Source organism: Mobula hypostoma, assembly GCF_963921235.1.
Source record: "Mobula hypostoma chromosome Y unlocalized genomic scaffold, sMobHyp1.1 SUPER_Y_unloc_1, whole genome shotgun sequence".
In the NCBI taxonomy this organism is placed as follows: domain Eukaryota; kingdom Metazoa; phylum Chordata; class Chondrichthyes; order Myliobatiformes; family Myliobatidae; genus Mobula; species Mobula hypostoma.
Genome location: NW_026948171.1, coordinates 460323 through 479684, shown reverse-complemented (window position 1 = coordinate 479684; position 19362 = coordinate 460323). Strand labels below are relative to the sequence as shown.

The following is a 19362-nucleotide window of genomic DNA, read 5'->3' as shown; positions in this document are numbered from 1 at the left end:
TTTAATTAACAACCACTAACATTCATCAGCAAACTTACTAACCCATCCTTCCACTTCACCCAAATCATTAATAAAAATCATAAAGAGCAGAAGTCCCAGAACGAATCCTTTTGGGACACCATGGATCACAGTTAGAATCAGCTCCATCTATAACCATCCTCTCCCTTCTATGGGCAAGCCAATTCTGAATGAGGCTACCATGGGGAAACTGGTCAAACATCTTACTAAATTTCATATACCCTATACACCACATTCTTTGCTCTACCTTCATGGATGTGCGTTATCACATCCTTAAAGAATGCAATCAGGCTCATGAGACATGACAAACCCCTCACAAAGCCATGCTGCCTATCCTAATCAGACTAAGCTTCTCCAAATATAAATCTTGTTTCTAAGAGTCCTTTCCAATAATTTGCCCACCACTGCAGTAAGACTCAATAGTGTCAGGGAAATGAAGTATGTACAGTGAAAATTATGACTGAGAAAGTGCTCAGGAAGCTTAATGGTCCGAGGGTGGATAAATTTCCTGGAATGCACCTTTGGGTTCTGAAGGAAGTAGCTGGAGAGAGTGCGGAGGCATTAGCAGTGATCTTTCAAGAATTGATAGATTCTGGCATTGTACCGGATGACTGGAAAATTGCAAATGTTACTCTGTTATCTGTGAAAGGCAGCAGAAAGGAAACTATAGACCTGTTAGCCTGATATTAGTGATTGGAAAGTTGTTGGAATCAATTGTTGGGAATGAGATTATGAAATACCTGGAAGCGCATGACAAGATAGACCAGAGCCAGCATGATTTCCTGATAGGAAGATCTTGCTTGACTAACCTATTGCAATTTTTGAGGAAATTACAACCAGGGTAGACAAAGAAGATGCAGTAGGCATGGTATACTTGGATTTTCAGACTACCTTTGACAAGGTGTCGCACATGAGGCTGCTTAGCAAGTTAAGAGCCCATGGAATTACAGGGAAGTTTCTATCATGGGTGGAGCATTGGCTGGTTAGCAGAAAACAGAGTGGGAATAAAGGGATCCTATTCTGGCTGGCTGCTGGTTACCAGTGGAGTTCCACAGGGATCGGTGTTGAGACAGCTGTTTTTTACAATGTATGTCAATGATTTGGACTACGTTATTAATGGATTTGTGACTAAATTTCCTGATGATATAAAGATAGGTGGAGGAGCAGATTGTGTTGAGGAAACAGAGAGCCAGCAGAAAGACTTAGATAGTTTAGAGGAATGGGCAAGGATGTGGCAAATGAAATACAATGTTGGAAAGTGCATGGTCATGCAGTTTGGTGGAAGAAATAAATGGCCAGACTAATATTTAGATGGGGAGAGAATTCAAAATGCAGAGATGCAAAGGGACTTGGGAGTCCTTGTGCAGGATACTCTAAAGGTTAACCTCTAGGTTGAGTCGGGGTGAAGAAGGGGAATGCAATGTTGGCATTCATTTCTAGAGGTATACAATGTATTGCTGAGGCTCTATAAGGCACTCGTGAGACCATACTTGGAGTATTGTGTGCAGTTTGTGCTCCTTATTTTAGAAAAGGTATACTGACATTCAAGAGGGTTCAAGGAAGAGTCATGAGAATGATTCCAGGAATGAAAGGATTACTGTATGAGGAATGTCTGGCAGCTCTTGGCTGCATTCCCTACAGTTCAGGAGAATGAAGGGGGATCTCATAGAAACAATCCAAATATTAAAAGGCCTGAAAATATGGCAAAGATAGATATGGCAAAGTTATTTCCCATGGACAAGAGGGAACAACTTCAAGATTGAAGGACATCCATTTAGAACAGAGCAGAGAATCTTATGGTAACTCTGTGGAATTTGTTGCCACAAGCAGCTGTGCAGGCCAAGTCACTGGGTGCACTTATCGCAGTGATAGATAGGTTCTTGATTAGCCAGGGCATCAAAGAGTATGAGGAGAAGACAGGGGAATGGGGATGACTGCAAGAATTGGATCAGCCATGATTGAATGGTGGAGCAGACTCGAAGGACTAAATGGCCTATTTCTGCTCCTATATTGTATGGTCTTATGGTCTATAAATCCCATAAATATCCCGCCTTCCTTTCATGAACAATGTAATGATATTTGCCACCCTCCAATTATCTGGTACCACTCCAGTGGCCTGCAAATACTCAAAATCATTGCCAAAGGCATAACAATTTCTTTCCATAGTACATCCCTTCCAACTCCACAGACATATCTATCCTGCTTTTCAAAAATTCTAGCATATCCACTTAACATTGAAATGTTCCAGCACATCAACCTGTTTTACTCTGTCCTCACGAACCCCCAGGTCTCTCTCTCTGGTGAATACTGAAGCAACATATTCACTAAGGACCTCCACTACCTCCTCCAATTCAGGCACATTTCCTCTTCTATCCCTGATTGATCCTTCCCTCACTTTGGTTATGGAAATCAAAGAAACATAGAAAATCTAAAGTACATTACAGAACCTTCAGCCCAAAATGTAACCTTTTCTAGAACTGCCTACAATCTCCTCTATTTTTCCCATAGCCCTCTATTTTTCCAAACAACATTTACCTACCTAAGAAGCTCTTATAAATGCTATTGTATCCGCCTCCACCACAATCGCAGGTTCCACACCTTCACCACTCTGTGTGAAAAACTTATCTCTGACATCCTCCTTGTACCTACTTCCAAGCATCTTAAAACTATGCCCCAACCTGTTAGTCATTTCAGCCCTGGGAAAAAGCCTCTGGCCATCCACATAATCAATACATCTTATACACCTTGATTAGGTCACCTCTCATCCTCCATCACTTCAAAGAGAAAAGGCCAAGTTCACTCAGCTTATTTTCCTAAGGCATGCTCTCCAATCCAAGAAACATCCTTCTGAATCTGCACCCTTTCTATAGTTCCCACATCCTTCCTGTAGTGAGGTGACCAGAACCGACTAAAGTCCTATATAGCTGTAATATTACCTCTCAGCTCTTAAACTCAGTCCTATGATTGATGAAGACCAATGCACCGTATGCCTTCTTAACCACAGAGTCAAGCAGCTTTGAGTGTCCTAGCAGTGGTCCCCAACTACTGGGCCGCGGACTGGTACCGGGCCGCAAAGCATGTGCCACCGGGCCGCGAGGAAACGATTTGAGTCAGCTGCACCTTTCCTCATTCCCTGTCATGTCCACTGTTGAACTTGAACATAGGGTTGCCAACTGTCCTGTATTAGCCGGGCCATCCTGTATATGGGGCTAAATTGGTTTCTCCCATACGGGACCATCCTTCTCCGGTATTTCCCCTGCTGAGGAAGAGCATTCTTATGAAACCTTTTATGCCAAAACGTCATAAAGCAAAGAAACAATTGCCATTAATTTATACGGGAAAAATTACTGAGCATTCCCAGACCCAAAAAATAACCTTCCAAATCACACCAAATAACACATAAAACCAAAAAGAAAGCTAACATATAGTAAAAGCAGGAATGATATGATAAATACACAGCCTATATAAATTAGAAATAATGTATGTACAGCGTAGTCGGGAAGATTAAGCCAAAACCAATTTGTGGGAAAAAAATCGGCACGTACGCGCATGTGCACGTCACGCATCCGCACAAAGTTGCCCATGCAAGGCTTCATGGTCATGGTAGTCTTTCCTGGGGTAAACACAAGTGTCCTGGGATCTGACTGCTACTTTTGTCCTTTATTTGGAAGTGAGAAAGTTGGCAACCCTAACTGTAAAAGACTGTTGAAGTGAGTTTAACCCTACTTGAACACCCACCCGCACCGGAGTCAGTCGGTCCACGAGAATATTGTCAATATCAAACTGGTCCGCGGTGCAAAAAAGGTTGGGGACTCCTGTCCTATGGACATGGATCCCAAGATCCCTCTGATTCTCCACACTGCCAAGGGTCTTATCATTAGTACTATATTCTGCCATCATATTTGACTTACCAAAATGAACCACCTCACACTTATCTGGGTTGAACTCCAACTACCACTTCTTAGCCCAGTTCTGCATCCTATCGATGTCCTGCTGTGACCTTTGACAACCCTCCAGACTATCCACAACACTTCCAACCACAAAACAAGGAAACATCATAGAACAAAGATGTTTAAAGTGAACATCAAACGCTGAATGCACATAAAAGAAAAATCATGCCAACGGCAAAAAAAAACAAGCGAAAATACAAGTGAAATCAAGTCACAGAATCATTGAAACTATCTCAAAATATTCAGTTTAGTTCAGTTCAGTTCAGCTTAATGCTGTGCTATTCATTGACCACCAGCCACAGAACCAGTCCACCTTATATCTAAATCATACAAAATAGTAATAAAATATAGGAGCAACACACCCATCACAGAGACTTGGCTGGCACCAGAGCAGGAATGGATTCTCAATATTCCTGGATTTCAGAGTTTTAAAAGGGATAGAGAGGGCGGAAAAAGGGGAGGAGGGGTGGCATTACCGGTCAGGGATACTATTACAGCTACAGAAATGGTGGGTAATGTAGCAAGATCCTCTTTTGAGGCAATATGAGTGGAAGTCAGGAACAGGAAGGGAGCAGCTACTCTACTGGGGGTATTCTATAGGCCCGCTGGTAGCAGCAGAGAAACAGAGGAGCAGATTGGGAGGCAGATTTTGGAAAGGTGCAAAAATAACAGGGTTGTTATCATGGGTGACTTTAACTTCCCTAATATTGATTGGCACCTGATTAGTTCCAAGGGTTTAGATGGGGCAGAGTTTGTTAAGTGTGTCCAGGATGGATTCCTGTCACAGTATGTGGACAGGCCGACTAGGGGGAAGGCCATACTAGATCTAGTACTAGGTAATGAACCGGGTCAGGTCACAGATCTCTCAGTGGGTGAGCATCTGGAGGACAGTGACCACTGCTCCCTGGCCTTTAGCATTATCATGGAAAAGGATAGAATCAGAGAAGACCAGAAAATTTTTAATTGGGGAAGGGAAAATTATGAGGCTATAAGGCTAGAACTTGCGGGAGTGAATTCGGATGATGTTTTTGCAGGGAAATGTACTATGGACATGTGGTCGATGTTCAGAGATCTCTTGCAGGATGTTAGGGATAAATTTGACCCGGTGAGGAAGATAAAGAATGGTAGGGTGAAGGAACCATGGGTGACAAGTGAAGTGCAAGAAGGCAGCATACATGAGGTTTAGGAAACAGGGATCAGATGGATCTATTGAGGAATATAGGGAAGCAAGGAAGGAGCTTAAGAAGGGGCTGAGAAGAGCAAGAAGGGGGCATGAGAAGGCCTTGGCGAGTAGGGTAAATGAAAACCCCAAGGCATTCTTCAATTACGTTAAGAAACAAAGGATGACAGGAGTGAAGGTAGGACCGATTAGAGATAAAGGTGAGAAGATGTGCCTGGAGGCTGTGGAAATGAGCGAGGTCCTCAATGAATACTTCTCTTCGGTATTCACCAATGAGAGGGAACTTGATGATGGTAAGGACAATATGAGTGAGGTTGCTGTTTTGGAGCATGTTGATATTAAGGGAGAGGAGGTGTTGGAGTTGTTAAAATACATTAGGACGGATAAGTTCACGGGGCCTGACAGAATATTCCCCAGGCTGCTCCACGAGGTGAGGGAAGAGATTGCTGTGTTTCTGGCTAGGATCTTTATGTCCTCGTTGTCCACGGGAATGGTACTGGAGGATTGGAGGAAGGCAAATGTTGTTCCCTTGTTCAAAAGAGGTAGTAGGGATAGTCCGGGTAATTATAGACCAGTGAGCCTTACGTCTGTGGTGGGAAAGCTATTGGAAAAGATTCTTAGAGATAGGATCTCTAGGCATTTAGAGAATCATGGTCTGATCAGGGACAGTCAACATGGCTTTGTGAAGGGCAGATCATGTCTAACAAGCCTGATAGAGTTCTTTGAGGAGGTGACCAGGCATATAGATGAGGGTAGTGCAGTGGATGTGATCTATATGGAATTTAGTAAGGCATTTGACAAGGTTCCACATGGTAGGCTTATTCAGAAAGTCAGAAGGCATGCTATCCAGGAAAGTTTGGCCAGGTGGGTTCAGAATTGGCTTGCCTGTAGAAGGCAGAGGGTCTTGGTGGAGGTAGTACATTCAGACTGGAGGATTGTGACTAGTGGTGTTCCACAAGGATCTGTTCTGGGACCTCTACTTTTTGTGATTTTTATTAACGAACTGGATGTGGGGGTAGAAGGGTGGGATGGCAAGTTTGCAGACGACACAAAGGTTGGTGGTGTTGTAGATAGTGTAGAGGATTGTCAAAGATTGCAGAGAGACATTGATAGGATGCAGAAGTGGGCTGAGAAGTGGCAGATTGAGTTCAACCTAGAGAAGTGTGAAGTGATACACTTCGGAAGGACAAACTCCAAGGCAGAGTACAAAGTAAATGGCAGGATACTTGGTAGTGTAGAGGAGCAGAGGGATCTCGGGGTACATGTCCACAGATCCCTGGAAGTTGCCTCACAGGTGGATAGGGTAGTTAAGAAACCTTATGGGGTGTTAGCTTTCATAAGTCGAGTGATAGCGTTTAAGTGTCACGATGTAAAGATGCAGCTCTATAAAACTATGGTTAGGCCACACTTGGTGTAATGTGTCCAGTTCTGGTTGCCTCACTATAGGAAGGATGTGGAAGCATTGGAGGAGGAGAAGATTTACAGAGGAGATTTATCAGGCTGCTGCCTGGTTTAGAGAGCATGCATTATGATCAGAGATTAAGGGAGCTAGGGCTTTATTCTTTGTAGAGAAGGAGAATGACAGGAGACATGATAGAGGTGTACAAGATAATAAGAGGAATAGATAGAGTGGATAGTTAGCGCCTCTTCCCCAGGGCACCACTGCTCAATACAAGAGGACATGGTTTTAAGGTAAGGGGTGGGAAGTTCAAGGGGAATATTAGAGGAAGGTTTTTTACTCAGAGAGTGGTTGGTGCATGGAATGCATTGCCTGAGTCAGTGGTGGAGGCAGATACACTAGTAAAGTTCAAGAGACAGGTATATGGAGGAATTTAAGGTGGGGGGTTATATGGGAGGCAGGGCTTGAGGGTCGGCACAACATTGTGGACTGAAGGACCTGTACTGTGCTGTACTGTTCTATGTTCTAAAATGCTGGAGCATCTCAGCAGGCCAAGCAGCATCTATGGAAAAGGAGTCCTGCTGAAGGGTCTCGGCCCAAAACATCAAATGTAATTTTTGATAAGTGCTGCCTGACCTGCTGTGTTTCTCCAGCATATTGATTGTGTTGCTTGGATTTCCAGCATCTGCAGACTTTCTCTCAGTTGTTATCAAATAGAGGGCAAACCAGAAACCAGTAAACTTATGTAACATGAACTGCAGTCATCTAAAATGAGTCTAACCCACAAACTGTGTCAATCAAAACTTGCCCAAGACTGAAGACTCCTGCTCCTTCCTCTGACAGCAGCAAATGACAGCGAGAGGAGACCAGTCAATAGCCAGGTAGAGATTCAAAGTTTCAGACAGTGCTAAATACCAACTGCCACAATCTTTATCCCTAAAGTGAAACAATATTATGACCACTTTAATCACTCTGTTGTTAAATAGACTTTACTTTTCTTCTAATTGTGTTTTTCTTATAAAGTTTGTGTATAAATTATGTTTAATTCCACATGCAAATGTAGGTTCTATGGTGCTATGCCTGTTATACAGCTACAGATAAGTTTTTCATAACAATAAATGTTTTCGATTTCGAAGTGTTAGCTATAAGACCACAAAACATAGGAGCAGAATTGGGTCATTCAGCTATTGAGTCTGCTCCACTATTCCACGAAGGTAGATTTATTATCCAACTCAACCCCATTCTCTTGCCTTCTCCCATTAACCCGTTGACAACCTGACTAGTCAAGAAACTAATAACCTCCATTTTATGTTCTGTCTGGCCACTGTAAATCTTGATGCAGCCTCCACTGGTGATCCTGTACATCACATTGTTTTATCAGTTGTCTTTACTGGTACCTTGGTTCTTGATACAAGATTCCTTAAAGTCACAGTTGGTTTGTGTGTGGCTTTGATGTCATGAGGGTCAAGCAGTCATTACCACTACTACAGAGTATATAGTTCACTCTTCTCTACTCTCTTGGTTCAAACCTCTTTAAAGACCCAACACTTTGTGATTTTCTCTCATTAACCTATACCAACTCTGCCCGTAAAACATAGGAGTTGAATTAGACCATTTGACCCATGAAATGTGCACCACCATTCTATCATGGCAGGTTTATTAACCCCCTCAACCCCATTCTCCTTCTTTCTCCTCATAACCTTTGACACCTTTACTAATCAATAGCCTTTCAACCTCTTCTTTAAATATACCCAATGTCTTGCCCTCCACAACTGTCTGTGGCAATGAATTCCACATTTTAATAACATTTTGGCTAAAGAAATTCCACCTTGTTTTGGTTAAAAAGAATATCTTTGTATTTTGAGGCTGTGTCTTCTTGTCCTAGATACTTCCACTATGGGAAATATTATCTCCACATCCACTCTATTAAAGCCTTTCAATATGATAGGTTTCAATGAAATCCCTCTCATTTGTCAAAACTCCTGTGGAATAACCGTTCATATTTTATTTATTATTATTATTTTTTCTCTCTCTGCTAGATTATGTATTGCATTCAACTGTTGCTGCTAAGTTAACAAATTTCACATCACATGACAGTGATAATAAACTTGATTCTGATTCTAATCCTTTTATTCCTGGCATCATTCTTGTGAACCTCCTCTGGACCCTCTGCAATGGCACATCCTTTCTTAGATAAGGGGCCCAAAATTGCTCACCATATTCCAAATGTAGCCTGACATGGTGTGTTGTAAAGCCTCAGCAAACTTTTTTACTATAATCAAAGAGCCCTGTTAGTACTTTCTTCATGAAAGAAAGATTCCAGGGTTTTCTCTACTGCTGATGTCAAACTAAATGTTACGTTGCATTGATAAACAGTCAAAAGGTCACACAGCAAAGAAACAGGCTCATTGGCACACTCATGGCAACTGTTAAGAACCCATCAATATTAATTCCATTTACCCACACCTGATCTGTAATTTACTGTGCTTTGGCAATTCAACTGCTCATATGGACTTCTTAAATTTTGAGAGAGTACCTGCCTCTAATCTATGGGAATTATTCAGGAATCTATGGAATTTTGAAAAATGACAATGAATTCCTTTGCTTTCTTCATAGCTGTCTTTTTCAAAGCCCAAGGTTACAGATTATCAGGCAACAGGGATTTATCAGCCTTTGGTCCTTTTAAATATTCCATGAGTAATTTGTTTCTTAGCATATCCTTGTTTGCTTTGAGTTTCTCTTTCACAGTTATCCTGTAGTGCTCCACAAGATTTTGAATGTTCTCTCCCGTGAACAAGAACATAGTTAACTGTTTAATTTCTTTGGCTACTCCCTTTCTTCCCAGTATACTTGTTTCCGGCATCAGAATCAAGTTGACATTTGGCATGAAATTTGTTGTTTTATAGCAGCATTACAGTGCAATATATAAAAAATACAATTAGAAATACTATATATATTTTAAAATAAATTAAATAAGTAGGAGAAAAGAAAGCAAAAATAGTAAAACAGTGTTCATCGGTTGGTTCGTAGTTAGTTTATAAATCTGATCTGATCTGAGCGTGAATTGCATTCTTGCACTGTAGAGCTTTGGAGGATAAATCAAATTTAAGTTTATTGTTGTCTTTGGCATATGCAGGGTATAAATGCAGGCTTTTTGAAGCAACAACGGAGTTCTTCGCCAGATGAGGTCAGAGATAAGTTAATATAAACACAAATTAACAAAAATTATACATAATCTATGAGTTTATAACTAATAACAACATTAGTGCAAGACTGAGAGAGATTTAGTCCAATGTATTTTTAATATTTTTCAAGTTAGTTCAGTGGAGAAGAAGCTGTTGTTGAACTTTGCAGTGTGTTTTCAATACTGGTCTGGACATCAGGGATGACTTCCCTGATCTTAAAATTGGTAGTTATTTTATGCTGATTTAAGAAAGCAAATGTAATCTTGGTTTAACATTTCATTCAATAGACAATTCCTCTGACAATGCAGCATTTCTTCAAATGTGGCAAATACTCTGCCAAAGACTTTAAAAGAAAACTGACAGAGAGTTGTGCACATAACTCAGCACATCATGAAATGCAGCCTCCAGTAGGTGGATTCTGTCTATACTTCTTGCCGTCTCAGTAAGGCAGTCAGCATCATCAAAGACTCCGGCCACCCTGCATATTCTCTCTTCTCCTCTATTCCATTGGGCAGAAGATACAGAAGCCTGAAAGTATATAAAACCAGGCTGAAGGACAGCTTTTATTCCACTGTTACAAGTCCATTATATGGACCTCTTCTGTGATAAGATGGACTCTTACTTCACAGTCTTCCCTGTCAAGGCCTTGCACCTTATTATCTGACTACACTACACTTTCTCTGTCACTAGAATACTATATACTGAACTCTCAAATTGCTTTTCTCTAGTTCTGCTTCAATGTACTGATGTGATGAAGTGATTTGTATGGATGACATGCAAAACAAAAACTTTTCACTGTATGTTAGTACATGTAACAATAATAAATCAATTTCTTAAACAAAGACAAACAACCAATATGCAAGAGAAGGCACACTGTGCAAATACAAAAGCAAACATGCAAATTAATAAATAGAAAGATAAATATATAAGTTTAAAAACTGAGAACATAAGTTGATGAATCTTTGAAAGTAAGTCCATAGGTTGTGGAATTAGTTCAGTGTTGAAGTCAGTGATGTTATCTTTGCTGTTGAGGAGGTTGATGGTTGAGGGGTAATAACTATTCCTAAACCTGGTGATGTGGGACCTAAAGCACCAGTACCTTCTTTCTGATGGCAACAATAAAAATGCGCTTGGCCTAGATCTGGGGGGGCCCTTGTTGGATGCTTCATATTGTGGCAGTTCTTGTTGTAGATGAGGTCGATGGTGGGGAGGGTGTGATGAACTGGGCTGCATCCATTAGTCTTTGTACGCTTTTCCATACTTGGGGATTGGTGTTTCCATACCAGGCTGTGACGTCCAGAAGTAGAAATCAAACTGGAACCCAGTGTCTCAGGCAGACGAGTGATACAAACTGACACCGATTTTATTGATGTTGTCTAATGCCATTAATTTGTAAATATTAGTCCTGCAGTATTTGTTGTTGCTGATAGATGGCAGTGTTTTCTGCAATGTAGAGCAGGGTTCATTTAGGTTGTAGAGGCTTCTTGCAGCAGCAGGGGGAGTAGCGTTAGATTTCGGAGAAGGAAACAAAGACGAACAGATACCGACGAACAAGAGATGTTCGCAGGGTGTTTGCTTCTCACTTCGCAGGAACTACGTTGATATTTGTTTCTCGCCTTCGTAATGCACCATTAGGTAGAGGAATTGTGAAGTACAAGCGCTAAGAGGCAGGACAGAAGCAAAGGGAAGGAGGAATTACAGTAGGAGAATATAAAGATTTTCTTATTGTGTTTAAATTTTTTGGGAAGGGGAGGGATTTTTCGGGGGTACAAAAAATGGCAGCCAACTGTAATGCTAGTGCCAGCAAGACCAAAACCAAGAAGAAACACTTTGTGGCTCAGAAGGTAAAGCTATTCAGAGCCAGTGAACCGCTGCTCAGTGTCCTGATGTGGGGAGTCAATCACACTGTAAGTAAGATGAGATCTTTCTCCCATTTTTGAATCATCAATTATTGATTTATATGCATTTAAATATGAAAAAAATTGCATCTGATCTTGGGGTTGGATGCCTTAAGATTGTCTTCACCATTTTCCTTTGCAGGACTAAGGTTGATTTGAAAGAAAGAGTAAACAGGATTAATTTTTAATTTGAGTTTAAAATTTTTGCATGAGAGTATTTTTTTTGATTAAGAAGGGAACGGAAGTGAAAGCTTGTCGGGTTCCAAGATGAAAAAAGGGAAGAACATTTCAGTCATGAATGGAAAATATAATTAGAGTTTGATAATGAATATTTTAATTATCCTGATTATAATTTTTTTCAATAAATTGTTGATTTTAAAAAACGACGTGGGGAATATATGTTGATATTCGAAATGAAGAAAATATTCAGGTTTTATGGTAAGTAGCGGGCCAGAGATGCGAGTTTGCTTTTAATGAAAATAAAGAAAATAATATTTTTAATGTTGTTTTGAAAGCATGAGGAAGGGAGGCCGATGTTTTACTTACTGGGATTTTTTTTTAAAATGAACTTGATTTTATTTCGGCTCTCTTTGAAGTAGAGATTTTCCAACTGCTTGGTAGGAGGATTTTTATTTTAGATTTTATTTTTATTCCTTCATGGTTTTGGCGCCGGGTTTTAATTTGAGTTCTGATCCGGGGTCAGCCTCCGGGGCCCGTTAACTCCCCATGGCCTCGCTCAGGGTTTGTCGAAAATTAATCTAACAACAGTTATTAATTTTTAAATCCCACCTTTTAGTCCTTTGCAGTTATCTTCTGAATTTTCCCCCGGTTCCAAACTGAGAGCACAGCACGGCCAATCCACTTCCGTGGGTGGATGCTCTCCTCAGGCGAGGCCGAGGCTTCTGCGGCCTGGTTTCTCCTTTTCTTAAACGGTCAAACATGCTCAATCGGTTAAATTTTTTTTTAATTAAAAAAAAACTAGATGTTTAGCAATAATTAGCAAAGACCTGGGAAATTATTTGTTTTTACTTTTTTGGCTGGTTATGTTCCAGTGCATTTGTGGTTCGTAATTTGGGGTAAAATGAGTAATTTTATCGCTAATATTTAAACTTAGTGATCTGTGCAGTTTTACATTTTAAATTAGAATGTGCCTTATTCGTGTGTGTGTGTGTGTGTGTGTGTGTGTGTGTGTGTGTGTGTGTATACAGTAGCTTATTTCTTTTACAGTGTCCTCTATAGCCCGATTATGCCCACTGTTAAACTGGTATTAAAGCCCCTTGTAGGTCAATGCACAATCAGGGACTCGCGAGGTGTTGTACTTGAACAAGGAACATAACAGATTTACGCACATTACAGGCCCTTCGGCCCACAATGTTGTGTCAACCACATAAACTACCTAGAATCTTCCTACCGCATAGCCCTCTATTTTTCTCAGCAACATTTACCTTAATGGATGCTGTTGTATCCGCCTCCACCACCATCGCAGGTTGCACACTTCCACCACTCTGTGTGAAAAACTTATTTGTGATATCCTTTGTGTCCTACTTCCAAGCACCTCAAATGTATGCCCCCTCGTATTAGCCATTTCAGTCCTGGGGAAAAAGCCTCTGGCTATCCACGCGATCAGTTCCTCTCATCATCTTATACATCATGATCAGGTCAACTCTGATGCTCCGCCAGTGCAAGGAGAAAAGGCCAAATTCACTCAATCGTTTCTGGTAAAGTTACGCCCTTCAATCCAGACAACATCCTTGTAAATCTTCTCTGCACTCTCTCTATGTTACCAACATCCTTCCAGAAATGAGCGCAGTGTTCCAAGTGGGATATGACCAAGGTCTTATACAGCGACATGCAAAAGTTTGGGCACCCCTGGTCAAAATTTCCGTTACTTTGAATAGCTAATCGAGTAAAAGATGAACTGATTTCCAAAAGGCATAATGTTAAAGGTGACACATTTCTTTAATATTTTAAGCAAGAAAACTTTCTTATTTCCATCTTTTGCAGTTTCAAAATAACAAAAAAAGGAAAAGGGCCCGAAGCAAAAGTTTGGGCACCCTGCATGGCACTGCTTAGTAACACCCCCTTTGGCATGTATCACAGTTTGTAAACACTTTTGGTAGCCAGCTAAGAGTCTTTCAATTCTTGTTTAGGCGAATTTTCGCCCATTCTTCCTTGCAAAAGACTTCTAGTTCTGTGAGATTATTGGGCTGTCTTGCATGCACTGCTCTTTTGAGGTCTATCCACAGATTTCTGATGATGTTTAAGTCGGGTGACTGTGAGGGCCATGGCAAAACCTTCAGCTTGCGCCTTTTGAGGTAGTCCATTGTGGATTTTGAGGTGTGTTTAGGATCATTACTCTGTTGTAGAAGCCATCCTGTTTTCATCTTTGGCTTTTTTACAGATGGTGTGATGTTTGCTTCCAGAATTTGCTGATATTTAATTGTATTCATCCTTCCCTCTACCAGTAAATGTTCCCCGTGCCACTGTCTGCAACACAAGCCCAAAGCATGATCGATCCACCACCTTGCTTAACAGTTGGAGAGGTGTTCTTTTCATGAAATTCTGCACCCCTTTTTCTCCAAACATATCTTTGCTCATTGCGGAAAGAAACTTCTATTTAACTTCATCAGTCCACGGGACTTGTTTCCAAAATGCATCAGGCTTGTTTACAGGTAATAGAGGCAGCAGTTAGAGCAGTCGAGCGCTCCATTTGCTGTATATGGGAAGTCAGGGCGGGCACAATTGGCCCGCCCTGACTACACCTGTAAAAGATGGTCCTGACAAATCGAGTTAGGGAACTGGAGCTGGAGCTGGATGAAATTCGGAACATTCGGGAGGCAGAGGTAGAAATAGACAGGAGTTTCAGGGAGATAGTCACCCCTAAAAGTCAGGAGACAGTTAGCTGGTTGACTATCAGAAGAGAGAAGGGGAATAGACAGAATGGGCAGAGCACCCCTGTGGCCGTTCCCATCAATAATAAGTATACCGTTTTGGAAGCTGTTGTTGGGTCATGTTGTAGTGGTCATGTCTCTGGCACCAAGACTGGACCCTCAGCTCAGAAAGGAAGGAGGGAAAAGAGGATAGCAGTAGTGATAGAGGATTTGATAGGGAGACAGATAAGAGGTTCTGTGGAAAAGATCAAGAATCCCGGATGGTATGTTGCCTCCTGGTGCCAGGGTCCGCGATATCACGGATCGACTTCTCAGTATTCTCAAGAGGGAGGGTGAGCAGCCAGATGTCATGGTCCATGTAGGGACCAATGACGTGGATAGGAAGGAGGAGGAGGTCCTGCAAAGAGAGTTTAGGGAGTTAGGTGCAAAGTTGAAGGACAGGACCTCCAGGGTTGCAATCTCAGGATTGCTACCCGTGCCATGTGCCAGTGAGGCTAGAAAAAGGAAAATAATACAGCTAAATACTTAGCTAAGGAGTTGGTGCAGGAGGGAGTGCTTCGTGTTTCTGGATAATTGGGCTTTGTTCGAGGGAAGGTGGGACCTGTTCCAACTGGACGGGTTGCACCTGAACTGGAGGGGGACTAACATCCTTGTGGGAAGGTTTGCTAGTGCTGCTCTGGGGTTTGCAGGGGGAGGGGAACCAGAGTGTTAGAGTAGATAGTGAGGTGGAGGACCATAAAGGTCATGTGAGAACTGCAAGTATAGTGCATGGAGTAAAGTCAGATCTAACATATAACGAGGCTTTGAGGAAAGAGAAACAGAGTAAACGGTGTAAAGACAGTAAGGTAGAAGGGCTAAAGTGTGTGTACTTCAGTGCAAGAAGCATCAGGAACAAAGGTGCTGAACTGAGTGCTTGGATACATACATGGAATTATGATGTAGTGGCCATTACAGATACTTGGCTGGCACCAGGGCAGGAATGGATTCTCAATATTCCTGGATTTCAGTGTTTTAAAAGGGATAGAGAGGGGGGAAAGGGGAGGAGGGGTGGCATTACTGGTCAGGGATACTATTAGAGCTACAGGAAGTGTAGGTAATGTAGCAGGATCCTCTTCTGAGTCAGTATGGGTGGAAGTCAGGAACAGGAAGGGAGCAGTTACTCTATTGGAGGTATTCTATAGGCCCCCTGGTAGCAGCAGAGATACCGAGGAGAAGATTGCGAGGCAGATTTTGGAAAGATACAAAAATAACAGGGTTATTATCATGGGTGACTTTAACTTCCCTAATATTGATTGGCACCTGATTAGTTCTGTAGCCCCTGGTAAGCCTCAGACTCACTCAGCTCGCTTTCGTCTAGAGGGAGCAGCCTCTGACCCCGCCAAACCGGGTAATCAAGTTTGGGTGGATGTTGTGTGATGTACCCCACCCCGCCAAATAACAAACAGTATACCATATGCAATTAAATGATTACACTTTATAGATCTTACTGGAACTATGTAATTAATAGAGATAAAATATGAAAGGAAAATAAAAGGCGCCAAACTTATCAAAGTTCAACCACTTCTTGCACAACAGTTGGAGCTCAATTAACAGAGTCTTCTTTCCACCATTCGATCCCCTCAGACCTCCTCCACCCGCTGCTTGGGACCAACCACGGTGGTTGACCAGACCCTCCACACGAGTCTGTCCTCGTCTCCTCTCCTCACTGAAGACACTGGGCCTCGGACTCCCACTTGGGGTCCGTTCCGTCGCCCAGTTTACAGCATCACATCTCCTTTCTCTGTCCCCATCGTGCCTTCTGCCCCAAAGCCCATGAAAACAATAGCTTACAGACACACAAGAAACAATAACATCTCTCCCAGTTGGTTAGCAAATCAATACAATTCCCGTATCAGTAATATAACCCAAACAATCTGCTAGAGAGAGAACTTTCTTAGCAGTTAACATAACAAAGAAGCCACTTTATTCTAACATAACAAAGAAGCTATTTTGATTAGCCTCAGCAGTAACTTAAAAGAAGAAGCCCCTTACATTTCCAATGGTTTAGACAGGGCAGAGTTTGTTAAGTGTGTCCACGACGGATTCCTGTCACAGTATGTTGACAGGCCGACTCGGGGGAATGCCATACTAGATTTAGTATTAGGTAGCGAACGGGGTCAAGTCACAGATCTCTCAGTGGGTGAGCATCTGGGGGACAGTGACCACCGCTCCCTGGCCTTTAGCATTATCATGCAAAAGGATAGAATCAGAGAGGACAGGAAAATTTTTATTGGGGAAGGGCAGATTATAAGGCTATAAGGCTAGAACTTGCGGGTGTGAATTGGGAGGATGTTCTTGCAGGGAAATGTACTGTGGACATGTGGTCAATGTTTAGGGATCTCTTGCAGGATGTTAGGGATAAATTTGTCCCAGTGAGGAAGATAAAGAATGGTAGGGTGAAGGAACGATGGGTGACAAGTGAGGTGGAAAATCTAGTCAGGTGCAAGAAGGCAGCATACATGAGGTTTAGGAAGCAAGGATCAGATGGGTCTATTGAGGAATATAGGATAGCAAAAAAGGAGCTTAAGAAGGGGCTGACAAGAGCAAGAAGGAGGTATGAGAAGGCCTTGGTGGGTAGGGTAAAGGAAAACCCCAAGGCATTCTTCAATTATGTGAAGAACAAAAATATGACAGGAGTGAAGATAGGATCGATTAGCGATAAAGGTGGTAAGATGTGCCTGGAGGCTGTGGAAGTGAGTGACGTCCTCAGTGAATACTTCTCTTCTGTATTCACCAATGAGAGGGAACTTGATGATGGTGAGGACAATATGAGTGAGGTTGATGTTCTGGAGCTTGTTGATAGTAAGGGAGAGGAGGTGTTGGAGTTCTTTAAGGAGGTTACCAGGCATATAGATGAGGGTAGTGCAGTGGATGTGATGTACATGGATTTTAGTAAGGCATTTGACAAGGATCCACACGGTAGGCTTATTCAGAAAGTCAGAAGACATGGGATCCAGGGAAGTTTGTCCAGGTGGATTCAGAATTGGCTTGCCTGCAGAAGGCAGAGGGTCATGGTGGAGGGAGTACATTCAGATTGGATGGTTGTGACTAGTGGTGTCCCATAAGGATCAGTTCTGGGACCTCTACTTTTCGTGATTTTTATTAATGACCTGGATGTGGGGGTAGAAGGGTGGGTTGGCAAGTTTGCGGACACACAAAGGTTGGTGTAGATAGTGCAGAGGTTTGTTGAAGATTGCAGAGAGACATTGATGGGATGCAGAAGTGGACTGAGAAGTGGCAGATGGAGTTCAACCCGGAGAAGTGTGAGGTGGTACACTTTGGAAGGACAAACTCCAAGGCAGAGTACAAAGTAAATAGCAGGATACTTGGTAGCGTGGAGGAGCAGAGGGATCTGGGGGTGCATGTCCACAGATCCCTTAAAGTTGCCTTACAGGTAGATAGGGTAGTTAAGAAAGCTTATGGAGTGTTAGATTTTATGTGTCCAGTTCTGGTCGCCTCACTATAGGAAGGATGTAGAATCTTTGGAAAGGGTATAGAGGAGATTTACCAGGGTGCTGTCTGATTTAGAGAGTATGCATTATGATCAGAGATTAAGGGAGCTAGGGCTTTACTCTTTGGAGAGAAGGAGGATGAGAGGAGACATGATAGAGTTATACAAGATATTAAGAGGAACAGATAGAGTGGATAGCCAGCGCCTCTTCCCCCAGGCACCACTGCTCAATACAAGAGGACATGGCTTTAAAGTAAGGGGTGGGAAGTTCAAGGGGGATATTAGAGGAAGGTTTTCTACTCAGAGAGTGGTTGGTGCGTGGAATGCACTGCCTGAGACAGTGGTGGAGGCAGATACAGTAGTGAAATTTAAGAGACTACTAGGCAGGTATATGGAGGAATTTAAGGTGGGGGATTATATGGGAGTCAGGGTTTAAGGGTCAGCACAACAATGTGGGCCAAAGGGCCTGTACTGTGCTGTACTATTCTATGTTCTATGACATTAAATTTATCATTGCTCTTTGTGTGCCCCTTTAAAGAACACACCTTGGTGTTCAGCTGCCAGACATACACGCAATTCTGCTAATGTCTATTTCCATAATGCAAATTGGTTCAAAGGTGATTGATGGATTCGGGAACACTATTTGTACTATGTGGGACTGAAGTGGTTACAATGTATTCAGAATTGGGAAAACTGGTTTAAATCAGTGCTTTGTTCTGCCTATAACCTGACTTTCTATAACACAAGGTTTCTTTGGAATAAAATTCCAGCATTATAGTAGAACTATTTGCAATTTATTCAGTTCCTTGGGTGGTCCAGTTTCCTCCCATATTCCAAGTATATACGGTTAATTAAAAAAACACATCATGTTGGGGCTGGAACTGTGGTGACATTTGCCTGATTTGATATCTTTGCATGATCTGATGCAAGTGTGACAAATAAAACTAGTTTTTTTTTAAATTTAGGTGTAAGAGGAAATTACTGAAATTATAGAGTGCTCTCATGAGACCACGTTTGGAATAGATTGTACGGGTCAATTTTACCTACCATATTTTAGGGAAGAACAATGTCAGGTGAAAAGAGTTTTAAGTTATTCTAAGATTAGGAAAAATGAGAGAGGATGTCATTGAAGAATACTGAATTCTTAGAGTGATGACAGGGATGATAATTCAGCAGCTAGGGCATCACAATTTTAAAATACACTAGGTGGCCACTTTATTAGGTACCCTTCACTGACTGTATATAACTGTATTGGCCAAGATGTGGCAGCAACGCTATGCATTAAAGTATGTAGACATGGTCAAGAGGTTGAGTTGTTGTTCAGATCAAACATCAGAGAAGGAATGTCTTC

General features: G+C 41.9%; 1 protein-coding gene across 2 annotated transcripts in view; it reads left to right on the top strand.

Annotated features, from left to right (window-relative positions):
* Positions 1-11504: 11504 nt before the first annotated feature.
* LOC134341419 (phosphatidylinositol 5-phosphate 4-kinase type-2 beta-like) overlaps positions 11505-19362 on the top strand; it is a 209311-nt gene continuing 201453 nt past the window's right edge. Inside the window, exon 1 of one of the 2 annotated variants that reach the window (XM_063039280.1) lies at positions 11505-11639. In XM_063039280.1, coding sequence (XP_062895350.1) covers positions 11508-11639 — 132 coding nt within the window. In that variant the 5' untranslated portion in view covers positions 11505-11507. The remainder of the gene's footprint in view (positions 11640-19362) is intronic. The other variant, XM_063039278.1, reaches the window with a different exon arrangement.